Source organism: Diceros bicornis, chromosome 1 (genome assembly GCF_020826845.1).
Source record: "Diceros bicornis minor isolate mBicDic1 chromosome 1, mDicBic1.mat.cur, whole genome shotgun sequence".
In the NCBI taxonomy this organism is placed as follows: domain Eukaryota; kingdom Metazoa; phylum Chordata; class Mammalia; order Perissodactyla; family Rhinocerotidae; genus Diceros; species Diceros bicornis.
In genome coordinates, this window is record NC_080740.1 from 84253258 (window position 1) to 84268996 (window position 15739).

Here is a 15739-nt window from a genome sequence, read left to right on the forward strand (position 1 = left end):
GACCCGGTCAGGGTGACGTGCATCTCTTCCTGCCTGCGTGGGGTGCAGGGGTATCACTTGTCCCACAGAGCATGAGGATCTGCTCACAGGTCTGTCTCCATCACGGGACTGTGAGCTCTGTGAAGGCCAAAGCCAATCTCTCAGCCCTGACCTGCCAGCACCTGTGAGAGCATGACATGAGTGTGGTGTGTACCATGTCAACGTTCCCAGGGTGAATGGAGGCATTTATACCCCCATCCCACCACATTTCAGAGGAAGGGCCTCAGAATAGGGAGAAACATTCCAGCGAATGTTTTTATAGTGTAGGGTAATGAGGGTGGCTGACCGCTGCTTGAGTAACCCCTAGGGCTAGATAGACCAGCTGTCTTGCTGGCCCGTTCTCTGTGGAGGGAGGGGCTGTGGGCTTTCTAGATGGTGTTAGTGGGAAGGAATGGGGATCCTGGAGCATAGAGACTGGAGCTACCTATGATGCAGATTGTAGAGCAGCTACCTATGATGCAGATTGTAGAACAAGCCTGTGTACCAGTCAGCCTGAGGGTCTGAGCCTGCGGCAGGCAGGGGGTCCCGGGGAGAACCCATCTCTCAGAGAGGAAGAGATGATAGCATTGGACAGCAGCACCTAGAACAGTGTCTGGAACACAGCAGGAGCTCAATAATTGCTTGTTGAATGAATTAATGGGCAGAGATATCAGTTTGGCAGATTTCACTGAGACTAAGTCTTGGCATGGAGTAAGTTGATGATTCAAATGACTTAGAACATAATGTGGAAAAGAGCAAATCAATTCAGTAAATATGTACTGAGCACCCACTGTCTTCTGGACACTGTGCTTTGGAGTCAGACAGACTTGCTGCTGATAAGCTGAATAAATTTGAGTGAGTTATTTAACCTCTCTCAGTCTCAGTTTCTCTATCTATAAAATGGGTATCATAATACCATTATAGGTTCCCAAACCCAAGCCCCATGGGGGATGAGCTGGAGCAGGCAGAGATGAGATAACTCAAAGAAAATTAGGAAGCTGGACTGTTTCCCCCAGGGATCCCTTCTCACATGACATTATCTTCTCCAGCTTCCTCCCAAGTCTGCTTCCGCCCGCTCCAGGACAATGGGCATTTCATTAACAAAGGAGGCTGAAGGCTGACTTACAGGTGTCAGTTTCATCCTCATCCCTCTGCCGTCCTGGCCTTTCACACCTTCTCTGCCCCTCCCAGGTCAAAGGCAGCACCATACATTTGAGGAAGGGCTCTTGTTCCCTCAGTTGCACACTTCAGCAGGGTTCTAGGCAAAGAAGATGGTGAAAATAGCCAAGATGTTCTAAAGCAGACGGGAGAGGCAGCAGAAGCAACCCAGGGAAGGCAGGATGCAAATGTGAGGCCCATGTGAGGTTATTCTGGTGGAAGAGGGAGGCCCACTGGGGTCTGGGCTCCTGGAGCTCACTCCCTCTTTCCTGAGGAGGGCTTCTTGAGATTCATGTCAGGTCTCTAGCATCTGACTTCTGTGAAAGTAAGCTGTTAAGGACACTCCTTAACAAACATTCACCTTTCAGGGGTGGGGTGAGCCAATGATGTGATGCCGTCGTGTAGCTGTGGGTGAAAGTGAAGTTAATTTGGAGGAGCCGAGCTTCATCCTAAGCTCTGCATAGTGACACTGTTGGGGGTAAGGCCTGTCACAGTGACACGGCGTGGTGTATGTTTGGGACCATATGCTGGACCCTTGGGCCTACCTAGGTCAAGTTCATGCATCCTTTGAAACCTAAGACAAAGGTCCTGCTTTGCCTCAGTTTCCTCATTTGTAAAACGGGGATGATGATATCCGTCTCCTTTGGCTGTTTGAAGATTAAATGAGATTGCGATGCCAATGATGAGGACAATGTCTACAATGTCATGATAATTGCTAACAGTTACTGAGCACTTACTATGGGCCAGGTGCCCTGCGAGGCCTCTCACGTGGGTTTTCCCATTAACTTCTCCCAGCACCACTGTAAAGCAGGGCCTATTTTAAATCTCCATTCAATAGATGAGAAAATTGAGCCTCAGAAATGCTTATTAATTTGCCCAAGGTCACATGGCAGGGGGAAAATAATAAAAGCAAGATACAAACCGAGTCTGTCTGATGCCAGAGGCTGTGGTCACAGCCCCTCCTGAGCCCAGTGCCTGCCTGGGAGCAGGATGGGCCAGAGTCTGCCCGGGGTTACACTTGACTGAGACCCTCACTCTCCAGCCTGCCCCGAGGGCTAGGGCGTGGCGGGCGTCATCCAGCTCTGCACATCCCCTAGCACCCTGTAATTTCCCTCCCTGTGGCTCTTTTGTGACCCTGAGACAAGTGCTTATTTACCCCATCCACTTCTCTGCTCCGAACAAAAGTTCATTTCACAAGGAGGAATCGTGCCAGCATTTACCACTGAACAACTCAGACAGGAAACAATGCTAGTTTCTCCCCCAGAGCTGCTTTCCAGTAACACTCAGCAGGAATAACAATAACATTAGCAGTAATCATACGTAGATGAGCAAACCCAGGGCACGCTTGAGTGGATGCGCTCCCTGGTGCTTTATATATATAATCTCCTCTAGGCCCCTAACTACCCCATGTGGTCGGTACCACTATTATCCCTATGATATTGATAGGGAATTGACAAACTATGGCCCATAGCCCAAATCTGTCCTGCCACCTACATTTGTAAATAAAGTTTTATTGGAATACAGCCGTGGCGATTTGTTTATGTATTATCTCTGGCTGCTCTTGTGCTACAACAGCAGAGTTGAGTAGTTGCTACAGAGACTAAAATATTTACTACGTGGCCCTTTACAGAAATGTTTGCCGACCCCTGATATAAACTATGAAACTGAGGATTGGAAAGACCTGCTAGCTTTCCCAAGATGGGGGAAGGAATGGAGCAGACATTTAGAGCCAGACAGTCTTTCATCAGAGCCCACTTTTGTAGTCCCTGGGCGTATTTCTTCCTGCCCGAGGCTTGGCACAGTAGATATCTCTAATCGTGATAGCCCCCAGCCCCCAGCTTTGGATAATACTGGACACACACAAAATGCTTCACAACATGCATCCTCTAAGGGGCGTGATTCTCGTGCAGACTGGCAGCCAGACCCTCGCCAGATTGGCCCTCATCTAGGTCTCGGTTCTTCTTCCTTTCTTTCTTGAACTCTCCTCTCCAGCTGACCTGCTGTCCTCATTTTTCTCCATATTGCCACCTTCACACCTCTGCTCACTCCACTCCCTCTACCCTTTTCATATTTATCACAAACCTACCAGTCTTCCAGGCCTGTGTATCTCCCTCCATAAATCTTACTTAACTGGGGAAACTCACAGGCCATTCTTTCTCATTTGTGTTGTATCAGCACAAGCTTCTGGTCCTTTCCTTTGACCCTCAGCACACCAAAGTGAGAGAACAATGGCAGCACGGATGATATGTGAACCAGAGGAAATGTGAATCTGGGCCCTGCCCTTCATCACCTAAAGATTCCAATTAACCAGACGGGGCTTGATCCTTTGTGCTCTGGAAAGAGTGCCAAAGATCTCTGCCATTCATCTGAGACTTTAGACAGGCCACTTAAACTCTCTGAGCCTCTACTTCTTCATCTGTAATAGTAACTGACACTGAAACTGGTGCCAAGCAGGGGCTGGCTGCTCTTCATGCATTATCGCATGTAAAGGCGATCCTTAACCTCCAGACCTCATGGAGTTATTGTGAGGACGGAGTGTGAAGAGGCTGGGTTAGGAGCCAGGAGCACCCAAGGGCTCCCTTGACCTTGGTGACCTTTACCAAGGCCTCCTTCCCTTCTGCAGGTGCCAGTTTCTTATTTGGTGATAAAATGGAAGGGAAGGGGGGGCGGTGGACTGCATGATTTGGATAGACTCATCAGGCTATGATATTAAAACAGTACAAACAATTTTGCATTACAGCCATGCAAAAGAGATACAGTATGGCCCTTCAAAATGTTGAATAAGCCATGAACTCAACTGAGTGAGATGCTTCTTGACATTGAAAATAGGGAGATAGAACACTCTCTGACTTCAGTGTAACAAGATTTGGTGGAACTGTAGGTCCGTATTTACTTTCAGATCATTTATAAAGTCTGGTCTCTGACCATTACGGTTGTCACCAGTCTTGATCTCTGGGGCTTCAGCTCGTTAAATGGGACAGCTTCAGGTGTGGCTGGATCCCAGGGCTCAAAAATGGCATCAGGTTTCAGTCTCTCTTCGTCTCTTCCTCTCTGCTTTCCTCTGTACTGGTGTCATTCTCAGGCAGGCTCTTTCATTGTGGTCATTTCCAGCAGCCTCAGGCTTACAACCTTCCATCTTCAAATTGAACAGAAAGACTCTTTTTACTAAGAGTTCCAACTAAGCCTCAGATCTGAGTCTCACTGGGTTGGCCTGGGCAATTACTATTCCTGGGGTCTGGCTGATGGAAGATACAGATTAGGAGCTAGGCCTGTGTCAGGTACCCACACCTGGAGCTAGGGAGGTGTGGTCAGTTCACCCGAGTACCCCAGACTAAAATTAGGGCCCGTGTGATCACCATAGGGAGAGAAGAATGCTAGGCCAGCAGAAATAATAGCTGTTCGTGACAACATGCCATTCCCTGAGGATGCAGTGCTCTGTCACATACCTGCGTGTCTTTGTACGTGCTGTGCCTGTGCCCTCTGCTTGAAATGCCGTTCCCCTTTTCATCTTCCTGCAAAATTTCAACGTAAACTTTGAGAACAACCTCAAATGGCATGGGCCATGAGAAGCCTTTCCTGACTCTCCTTTCTCTCTCCATCTCTCTATCTCTGTGTCTCTCTCTCTCTTCCTTTCTCCCTCCCTCCCTCCCTCCCTCCTTCCCCTCCCCCCCTCTGTCTCCCTCATGCGCATCTCTCTGCTCCAGCACTTATCATCTCTTGTTCCTCTTCATTCTCTGGGAACTCGTAAAAGGCAGACATAGTATCCTGTTCCATTTTGCATTCCCGGATCCCAGCACTAAACCCAGGAGATGACAGGTGCTCCCTAAAGCTTGGGTTAAAATACCGAATTGACTAATTTCAACATTGAGCCTTCTAATGTTGTTATGGTTGATTTTCATCTCCGACTTCTTCAGTTTGAAAACGAAATCATCCTCAAGCTGGACCACGAGGTGGAAGGGGGCCGAGGGGACGAGCAGTACATGCAGCTCCTGCAGTCGATGTAAGTTCGGCGCCCAGCAGGGAGGGCTGGGGGAGGCTGGAGGGCTCAGGGCTCCGGGGCTCTGGGGGCTCTGTGCTCCCCTGAAGATCAGCCTGGAGGCTCCCGGGTCTTGGAGAATCTCCACTGTTGGAAGAAACCTCACATTTCTCTCTAGAGTGGCTATTCTTTGGATATTGATGAGCCAGATAAAAAGAAACTTTGTGTTGGGAAGAGGGAAGTAATCCACCAAAATGTTTGCTTTTGTTTTCTCTTAGCTGTGGAAAAATTCTTGCTATTTTTTCCTTTTTAGTCTTTGGCAGATACTGATCACAGCCAACAGCATGGCCACCATGCTAAGTGCTGTGTATTGTCTCGTTTAGTGGCATTTATTCTCTTTGATCCCCATGTCGCAGAGGTGGCTCCTGAGGCTCAGAGAAGTCTCTTGTCCAAGGAAACTGGGCCAAGCTAGTCGGGTGGACAAGCCGGGACCCAAACCCGGCTCTGCCTGACTCCAGCGCGCAGGCCTGGGTGAGGCAGTGGACGGTGGACAGTACTCAAGAGCGCTGGACTTGCAATCAGGACACTGTTTTGTTTTCACAGCTTATTGAGATATAATTCACATATCATACAATTCACCTAAAATGTACACTTCAATGGCCTTTCGTATATTCACAGAACTGTGCAATCAAGACCACAGTCAATTTTAGAACATTTTTGTTACCTCCCAAAAGAAGCCCAGAACCCCTTAGCTGTCATTCTCTCTCCCTCCCACTCCCCACCCCCCACCTATTTTCTGTCTCTGTGGATTTGTCTGTTCTGGACATTTCATATAAATGGAATCATACAACGTATGTTCCTTTGTGACTGACTTCCTTCATATAGCTTGTTTTCAAGGTTCATCCACGCTGTGGCATGTCAATACTTCATTTCTTTTTATTGCCATTCTTTTTGTTGAATAATATTCCACTTTTGGATATACCTCATTTTGTTTGTTTATTCATCAGTTGATGGACATTCAGGCTGTTTCCACTTTTTGGCTATTAGGAATGATGCTACTGTGAGCGTTCATGTACAAGTTTTGTATGAACATATGTTTGCAGTTCCCTTGGGTGCATGCCTAGGAGTGGAATTTCAGGGTCATATGGTAACTCTATATTTAACCTTTTGAGGAATCATCAGACTTTTTTCCAAAGCAACTGTACCACTCAAATTCCTACCAGCAGTGTAGAGGGTTCCAATTTCTCCACATCCTCCTCAACACTTGTTAATATCTGTCTTACTGATTACAGCCATCCTAGTGGGCGTGAAGTGATATCTCATTGGCATTTTGATTTGCATTTCCTTCATGACTAATGACGTTGAGCATCTTGTCATGTGTGTGTTGTCCATTTGCATATCTTTGGAGAAAGATATTGGGTTTTAATCCTGGCTCCATCACCTAGCAGCTGCACAACTTTGGGCCAATCACACAGCATCTTTGGCCTCAGTATCCCCATCTGTAATAAAATTGGGATAATAAGCCTCCTGTGGTTGTTTTGAAGACTGAACAGCTATAAAGCATCTGGCACACAGCAGGTCAAAGCTCAGTAAATGTACCTTGATCCCTCACCTTGCTCCCAGTTTCTGTCTCTGTCCCTGACACTGTGGTAATTGCCACCCTCATGAGGACTTCTCCCAAGGTTTAGGAGTGTGGTTCAGACACCCCAAATTTCCTCCTAATTGTAGATTCCCTGATTTGTATGATTCTCTGATATAACTCTGATTTTTAATTCTTTCCCCAATCTTTTTTGAATATTAAAACTTTAACAACAAAAGCAAACTAAAGGCCTTGCTCTGACCCTCACAATGACCCTCCCTGCCCTGCCCAGCGGGCAGAATGGAATCCCAGGCAGCCCCTCCTGTCACTGGGCACAGCCCTCACTAAACACCTAGAATGCCAACACCGCTCAGCCAGAAGGAGAAACCCACCACCTGCTCCTCAGGTGGGTATCTAGGCTGATTGTCTGAGGGAAAAAATGACATTTTGCCTGAGTCAGTGTTTATCTTAAAGTTCTAAAAAGGAAAATCTAAATATTGACCAGGAGTGAAACCATGTACGGCGCTGGCAATTTCCATTTTTATAAGCGGATGGGGCTCTGCGGCAGTCTTCAGACCATCAGCAGGATTTCCAAATCCTTCCTGAGTGATTATTTATAAAAGGAGTCCTTAAAGGTCGAGGAAATTAAAAACAGCTCATTACTTTTTTCCTGAGAGACAGGTGTGAATGATTTTTTACCGAACTAATCAAGCCCAACCCGAGGAGTCAGGGCCCCATCAAAACGTCCAGGGCCCAGTCCCTGCTCCTTCCTTTGAACTTTCTGAGCCTCAGTTTCCCTATCTGCAAATTGGAGATAAAAATACTATCCAGCTCTTAGAGTTTTTGTTGAGATTAAATAAGAAAAGTCATGTAAAGGGCTTAGCACAGTTTCTGATACCTAGTAGGTAGTCTGGAAATATTAGCTATTATTATTGTTCTCCAGGTGGATACTGATGTGTCTGTTTGAGGCCATGAGCCTACCTGTCTTTCCTCTTCCAGGCTAGCCATCCTCAGTTCCTCCAGCGCTTCTTCTCTGCCCCTCACTCAGGGCCTCCACTGGTATATAGGGCCCGCTCTGGGCAGACACAGTCCTGTGGGCACACAGCTTGGTAATTACATAGTGCCTTTGTGACTAGAACGTGGCTTCCCTTCCTGTGGCAGCTGCAGCCCTGCACCAGGGCACAAGGCTTAGGGCATGGAGTGGGGATGCATTTCAGCCCTCATGTGCTCTTGCACAGTGCACAAGCTATACAACCTTACACAGCATTCCACTCCTCCCTACCCTCAGCGCTCTCCTCAGAGCCCACTCCCATTAGTCCGCATCTGTCTTAAAGTGAGGGTCCCACATTGAATGGAGTAATGAGACACACTCTACCCTCCTGTATTCCGCCTGTCTAGGAATTTTTCTAGAAGCGGCAAGGGGGCTGAAAGACTGAAGAGAACAGAAAATGTGTGTTCCAGGGACCTAGATCCCACCCAAACCAGTTTGGTACCTGAAAGAGGATCTGTCCTAAGAGGCTCTTCACACATAGCTTTTAGTTATTTTATTTTTTTCTGTTTTTTTTTTTGCTGAGGAAGTTAGCATCTGTTGCCAATCTTCCTCTTTTTGTATGTGGGTTGCCGCCACAGCATGGCCACCAACAGACAAATGGTATAGGTCTGTGCCTAGGAACCAAACCCGGGCCACCAAAGCAGAACATGCCAAACTTAACCACTAGGCCACCGGGGCTGGCCCTGGTTTAATTTTTTTTATTGAGGTCACATTGGTTTATAACATGATATAAATTTCAGATGTACATCATTATATTTTGACTTCTGTATAGACCACATCATGTTCACCACCAAAAATAGTTTTTAAAAGAATAAGTGAAAATCCAGTTCTGTCAGCACCGACCGAGGGTATGAGCCTGGGCTCCTCTCTGAAGGCCTCCCAGGCAGAAAGCCAGTCAATTCCAGGGAGCCATGAGCTCCCTCCAGCCACCCCCATGCCCCACAAGGCAGGAGCATAAACTCCAGGAGCTGAGTGTTCTGCCATCCCTCCTTCCACTGAGTGGAGAATCATCTGCATCGCCTCCAGAGTCTCACAGCTCTTTTTCATTGTCACTTATACTCCATTATGGGACACAAAGGAAAGGAACAGCTGTGTGACTTTGGCAGGACCAAGATTAGACCCAGCTCTCGGGGCCTCAGGCCTCATCTATAAATTGAAGGTTATCATAATGCCCACCTCAAGGAGATTCTGTGAGTGTTAAACAAGATAATCAATAAAACGGGCTTGGCAGAGCGTCTAGAACACAGGAAGTATTCAATAAGTGGTAGTATCATTATATTTTATGGTTAGGCTTTATTTCTATATCTGCTTCCCCTGCTAGACTATGACCTCCTGGAGGTCAGTGAATCCCTAGTTCCTATAACTTTACATGTTGAGTGGATGGATGGATAGATGGATGGACGGATGATTTCAAGTCAATCTGCCCATCCATCTCACCAATCCTAGACCATGTGAGCAGCTTTCTTACCTCATGCCTAAAGAATAGAAAAACTAAGAAAGCCAAAATTTTGTTCTTCTAAATCCTTGCTTCTCAAAGGATCAATAGCATTGGCATCGCCTGGGAGCTTGTTAGAAACACAGAATCTTAGGCCCTAACCCAAACCTGCTGAAACAGAGTTGATTAACACAATGCCCAGGAGATTCCCATGCACACTGAAGTTTGCACAACAGTGGGCTAAACCAGTGCTGCTTAATGTTGGCTGCACATCGGAATCACCTGGAGAGCTTAAAAAATAAAATACTGCTGCCTAGCTCCCACCCCCAAAGATACAAAGTCATTGACCCAGGGTGAGCACTGAGCTTTGTAAAAGTCCCCCTGGTGGTTCTAACCTGCGGCCAGGGCAGAGAACCACTGGTCTGGCTGCGTTCAGGCCCTGAGATGCCTTCTGCGCCGGGGGGGCTGTGAGGAATCACACCCAAACACTGTGATGGAACTTCACTGCATTGTCAGTAGGGTGGGAAGCAGGGCCGGGAGTGCCCCGTCCCAGAAGGAGTCAGGCACTGCTGTGACTGAGCCAGACAGGCCTAAATCACAGGGCAGTTTGCGTCTCTCCTTGAGATCCCAGGAACAGGTGCTTCTCTCACCGTGAAGACGGATTTGTCTGATCACGGCCACAGTTTGAGACGTCGCCTCCTTGCAGCCTGGTTTGGCTTCTGGGAGGAAATGACCCTCTGAAGTCCTTGCCTTTGTCCCCTTGCCCCTCCTAGGAGCTCTTGGGACTTAAACTGCCCCTGGGAGAGTAGCCAGAAACAAATGGTAGCCCAGGTAACGCTTGTCTACTGGAATGTCTGAGAACACGGCAGTGTTTCTCTGCAGGAAGATACTGAACAGCGATTGTCTTGATTCCCAAGGTCATCGGTGACTACCGAGTGATTCTGGGAAGGTCATTAACCTCTCTGAGCCTTGATTTCCTCTTCTGTAAAATGAGGGGAATACTTTTTACTTATCAGAATTACCGTGATGATATCTTAAGAAAAAGTGATTAGTACAGTGTCTGGTGCAGAATAAGTGATTAATAAGAAGTAGTCACTAATCAAAATTTTGGTCCACCTGGCTCTCCCTACCTAACCCATGGGCCGTCTGAGGGTAGGCATGATTTTTTTTATATTTCTTTCTTTATTTTATGTCTTTCTCCCCATCCCTACCCCACACAACGCCTAGCAACTCATAGATGCTTAAAGAATGCCACTTTTTTTATTTTTGTTTTTAAAATTTAGAATATTAATATTACAAAAATGTAAATTTTTCAAATAATACATTCACATTTAAATTGAAAAATGAACATTGTCCTCCTCTATTCCCCCACCTATACTCCTTGTCAGAAGCAATCACTCTGAAGAGTTTGATGTTTATCCTTCCTGACTACATATGGCACGTTTATAAATACATAGAGACACGCACTTCCACTCACATGCAGTGTTTGGTGGTTGAAGCACAGATGCTGGTGCAAGACTGTTGATATTTACCACTGTGTGACCTGGAACAAGTTAGCTGACCTCTCCATGCCTTAGTTTCCCCATCTGCAAACATCCCATCTCATAAGACTGTGATGGGAGATTCAATGAGTTAAAATTTGTAAGAGGTAGAATAATACCTGGGACATAATGTGAGTTGGTTAATTAAAAAACAAATATTGTTCTGAGACATCACTTTTCTCAACTGTATATTTTATAGAGCTTTTTGTGTCAAAATATATTGATCTCTCATACTTTTTAATGGCTTTGTAGAATTACTTTTGTGAATATGCTTTATTTAACCATTTCCCTATTGATGGACCTTTAAGATGTTTCCAGCTACTTCACTATTAGACGCAATTTATAATTATTATAAATATATCCTTGTGTACTTCTGGGAATATTTCTCTAGACTAGATTCCCCAAAGTAGAATTGTTGAGTCAAAGGATATATGCATTTACAATTTTGATAGATATTGTGCAAATTGCTATCTAAAAAGGTTGTACTGATTTCCTCTCAATGTGTGTGTGTAAGAGTGACCATTTCCCCACACTACTGCCCACACTGGAAATTCATTTCTATTTTTATTTTTCCCATACCAGAGTGGGAAAAAAAATTAAATACTTGCAACACTATATGGACAAATAAGTGTATAAATGAGTAAGTGATTGAGTAAATGAACAAAATGAGTCAACACAGGAACCAATCCTGGTTCCTGTGTTGGCTTCACTGATTCACTCTTTCTTCCCTGGCCATGAGCTCACTGCCTTCCCATCTTTGCCCACAGCCTGATGGAGTGTGCTGCGGAACACCCAACTATTTCCAAGTCAGTGGAGAACTTTGTGACCCTGGTCAAAGGCCTCCTGGAGAAGCTGCTGGATTACCGGGCTGTGAGGACAGATGAGAGCAAAGACAACCGCATGAGCTGCACTGTGAACCTGCTGGTATGTGGGGCTGGCCAGCCCTCCTATGGGCCGGTCAGACCAGAGACCTGGGGCAGGCCTGGCTTTGGTTTCACTATTGCTCTTGATAGAGAAGTAGCACTAAGGGCTTTGGAGACCGGAAAAACGTGGGATTGAATCCCTGCTCTGCCATCTGCTATCTCTGTGTCTTGAGGCCAGTCGCTTTACCTTCCTGTGCCTCACTTTCCCTATATATGAAATGAGAATAATGAATATTCCCTTTAGCACTGAACACATGACCTAGAAGGAAGATGGCCATAGAGATGGGTTAAGAGTATGAGCTTTAGAGTCACACAGCCCATGGGTTCTCATCCTACCCCTAGTCTTTAACAGAATGGACAAGTCAAGGAAGTTTTCTGAAGGTTTCGTTTGCTTATCTGTTCCGTGGAGAAAATACTAGCACCTGTTTTATAGGTTATGCAGTCCTAGCCCATGGTTAAATGCTCACTGCATATTACTTCCCTTCTCTTACAGAATGGAGTAATACTAATAACTAGAATTTATAGAAAATTACTATGGGACAGGCTAACCAGAGCAGCTAATCCCAAACCAGGCTCTTCACCCCTATACCACGTGACCAGCCCTGGGCCAGCTCCCCAGCAGTCTCCGTTCATACGTCCTGTGATGTGGTCATGAGACAGGTGGTAACAGCCACAGTGCTTCATACCCACCATGTCAGCCCCCGCTAAAGTGGCTTAAGTGAATCAATTTGGCCAAAAGACCACGTGGCATCCATCACATCAACCCTCGTGCTCCAGAAATGCAAATCCTGTCCCCGTGGTTCCGTTGTGTGGCCTCTGTTTACCCTAGGTTGACTCTTTTTTAACAGCCTAGACATTGCCATTGATTTTCTTAAATGCTAATGGGAGTTTAAAAATCCTGATTACAGCAGAAAAGAATTCACTGTTAATAACTCCACCAGGCCCGATTTACATCAAGAGCATGAGGAGGGGTTCTCCAGGAGTTCAGCAGATTCTCTCTATGGAGAGACAGAAGTTGGTTGAAGAAATTGACCTTGAACAGTCAGACTCTGACCAGGGAGAAAGCTTGGGACAGGCAGTTCCATAAGCAATTAGACCCTGCTAGTTTTTAGTGTGTGGCTTAAACATGGTATCAGGGAAGAGGACAGGATATGAAGGGAGATGTAAGGAGAGCTGAGGTTAGTGTGGTTCTGTCCCCTGACTGTGTGCCCTGAAACACATCACCTCCCCCTCTCTGAGCCTCAGGTGCATGTGGGTGCATTGGATTAAAACAGGGTCTTCTTGGGGCCGGCCCAGTGGCGGCCCAGGGTTCGCAGGTTCTGATCCCAGGCACGGACCTACATACCGCTCATCAAGCCATGCTGTGGTGGCATCTCACATATAAAGTAGAGGAAGATGGGCACGGATGTTAGCCCAGGGCCAATCTTCCTCAGCAAAAAGAAGAAGATTGGCAACAGACGTTAGCTCAGGACTAATCTTCCTCACAAAGCAAAACAAAACAAAACTGAAACAGGGTTTTCTCAAAATGTGGCTCACAGATCGGATCATGACCTCCTGCCTCAAAATCTGTAAGGACTTATTTAAAAATGCATGGAACTGGGATCTCTGGTGGTGGAGCCCAGGATGACTAATGGCCTAAAGGACCCTGAGCTGGAATAGGAATCAGGCTTCCTGGGTATTGCTAGTTTAAATGTTTTTGGCTGTGGAATCTTATAACTGTTGATAGTTCTGCACTATTAGGAGTTATGTCAGGATAGTTCTGCACTATCAGGAGTTATGATCTGTTATTATCACTGGGATCTATTATGATTACTATTACAGTAGTCCCCCTTTATCCATGATTTCACTGTCCATGGTTTCAGTTACCCGCCGTCAACTGTAGTCCAAAAAAAATAAATGGAAAATTCTAGAAATAAATAATTTATAAGTTTTAAGATACACGCCATTCTAAGTAGTGTGATAAGATCTCACACCATCCTGCTGCATCCCACCTGGGACGTGAATCACCCCTTTGTCCAGCTTATCCATGCTGTATATGCTAGCCCCCTCCTGCCCCCACTTAGTTAGTCACTTAGTAGCCGTCTAGGTTATCAGATCAACTGTCGTAGTATCACAGTGTTGTGTTCAAGTAACCCTTATTTTACTCAATAATGCACCCAATGTACAAGAGTAGTGATGCTGACAGATCAGATATATGCCAGAGAGATGCTATAAAGTGCTTCCTTTATGTAAAAGGGTGCAAGTTCTTGAGTTAATAAGGAAAGAAAAAAAATCGTATGCCGAGGTTGCTAAGATCTGCAGTAACTTTTATTACAGTGTACTGTTATAATTGTTCTATTTTGTTATTAGTTATTGTTGTTAATCTCTTACTGTGCCTAATTTATAAATTAAACTTTACCATAGGGATGTATGTACAGGAAAAAACATAGTCTATACAGGGGTCAGTACTCTCCGTGGTTTCAGGCATCCACTGGGGGTCTTGGAATGTGTCCCCAGATAAGGGGGGACGACTGTACTATGACTCTGATGATTGCTATAACTCTGATTCCAACTCAGGGCAGCCCAGTACAGGATCTGAGCTTTTAAAGATCAAACCGGGCTGCCTTTTACAGAAGACTTTGCTGAAGTAGACTGCCTCAGTCTTGGCAGCCCAGCTCTTAGTGCAGCAAATAGCTCAATGGCTCCCCCTGATATGTGATGGCTGAAATACTTCGTCTGTCCCTTTACAGTCTAAGGATCAGGGAAGTGACTTTCAAGGCAGAATCTCCTCATGAGACTGTTTGATGCATTCAGGAAAGTAAATTTCTTGCTCCCATCTCAGGGTGCCCAGACAGCAAATAGCAATCTTCTTCTTATCTCCATCATTACACCCTCCACCGCTGCTGCTCTGCAAAGAAAAACACTCATTGCTGTTTTTCCTCCCCTACCTAGAATTTCTACAAAGATAACAATCGGGAGGAGATGTACATAAGGTAAGATTTCTGTTTTCTAAAACCCAGACCTGCTCTGTCACTTTCCTGCTCAATATTCATCAATGGCTCCCCACTGCCTTCAGGATAGAATTTAAACTTATCTTCTTGACACTGAGGCCCTCTGTGTTCTTATTGCTATCAATCTCTCCAGATTCAGCTCCTTTCATTCTCCTACAGTCAACCTCCAAAGTCCGCTTGGAGTTCTCTGAGCCGCCATGCTGTTTTGCTGTATCCACAGATCATACTTTCCTTCACCCACCTTGTGGACTGAGCTGGTGACTGCATCTGCATTAGTTACAGGGCTGGCACGTGGAGCCCAGTCCAGAGTTTGTGAGGCATGTAGTTAGACCATGGCCAGCCCAGTTTTGAAGGAAAAAATATACGAAGATGCATGATGCCCACTTCCTTGTAGGCATTTAAAAGATATTTATTTGAACATATCATGAAGGTTTTTGGGGGGATATTAGCCTGGAGCAAAGAACTCCCTTGCCAGTTTTTCTCAGAATCTCATATTTTTTCTCCAAAGTTTTTTTAATCATTATTATTATTACTGTTATTTTTAGTCATTACAAAAATAATACATACTTATTACCAAAACAAAACAAAAAGAACTCATAATATACAAACAAGCAAAACAAAAAAAATGAAATAAACTGCCATAATCCATACATACTCCCAGACCCTCTTATGTTTGTATATAGATCAAATTCTATGCATGCATTTTCTTTGTAAAAATGGGATCTTATTGCTCATAATTTATTCTTTGCTTGACAAGAATTTCATGTCAACAGATGTATTTCGACATCATTTTTAATGAAACTATAAAATTCCCTTTCTAGAATATACCGTAATTTATATAGCCAATCTTACATTGTTGACTATTTAGGTTGTTTCCAATTTTTTCCTGTCAAAAATAGCACAATGACAAAATTCTTGCACACATGTCTATGTGTATATCCTTGTGAGAAAAGAACCCACAAAGTGGAATTGACCAGAAGGTTAAGGAGCACGGCACTTTCAAGGCTTTCGACACGTTCTGTCCAAGGCCGGAGACTCCGAATCTGAACTCACTCTGCTATTACTGCA

General features: G+C 45.3%; 1 protein-coding gene across 1 annotated transcript in view; it reads left to right on the plus strand.

The window, feature by feature from the left end:
- Positions 1-15739, plus strand: part of DOCK2 (dedicator of cytokinesis 2) — a 406650-nt gene that overhangs the window by 351244 nt on the left and 39667 nt on the right. Inside the window, exons 34-36 of the mRNA XM_058545716.1 lie at positions 5091-5176; positions 11526-11682; positions 14613-14653. Of these exons, the coding sequence (XP_058401699.1) occupies positions 5091-5176; positions 11526-11682; positions 14613-14653 (284 nt within the window). The remainder of the gene's footprint in view (positions 1-5090; positions 5177-11525; positions 11683-14612; positions 14654-15739) is intronic.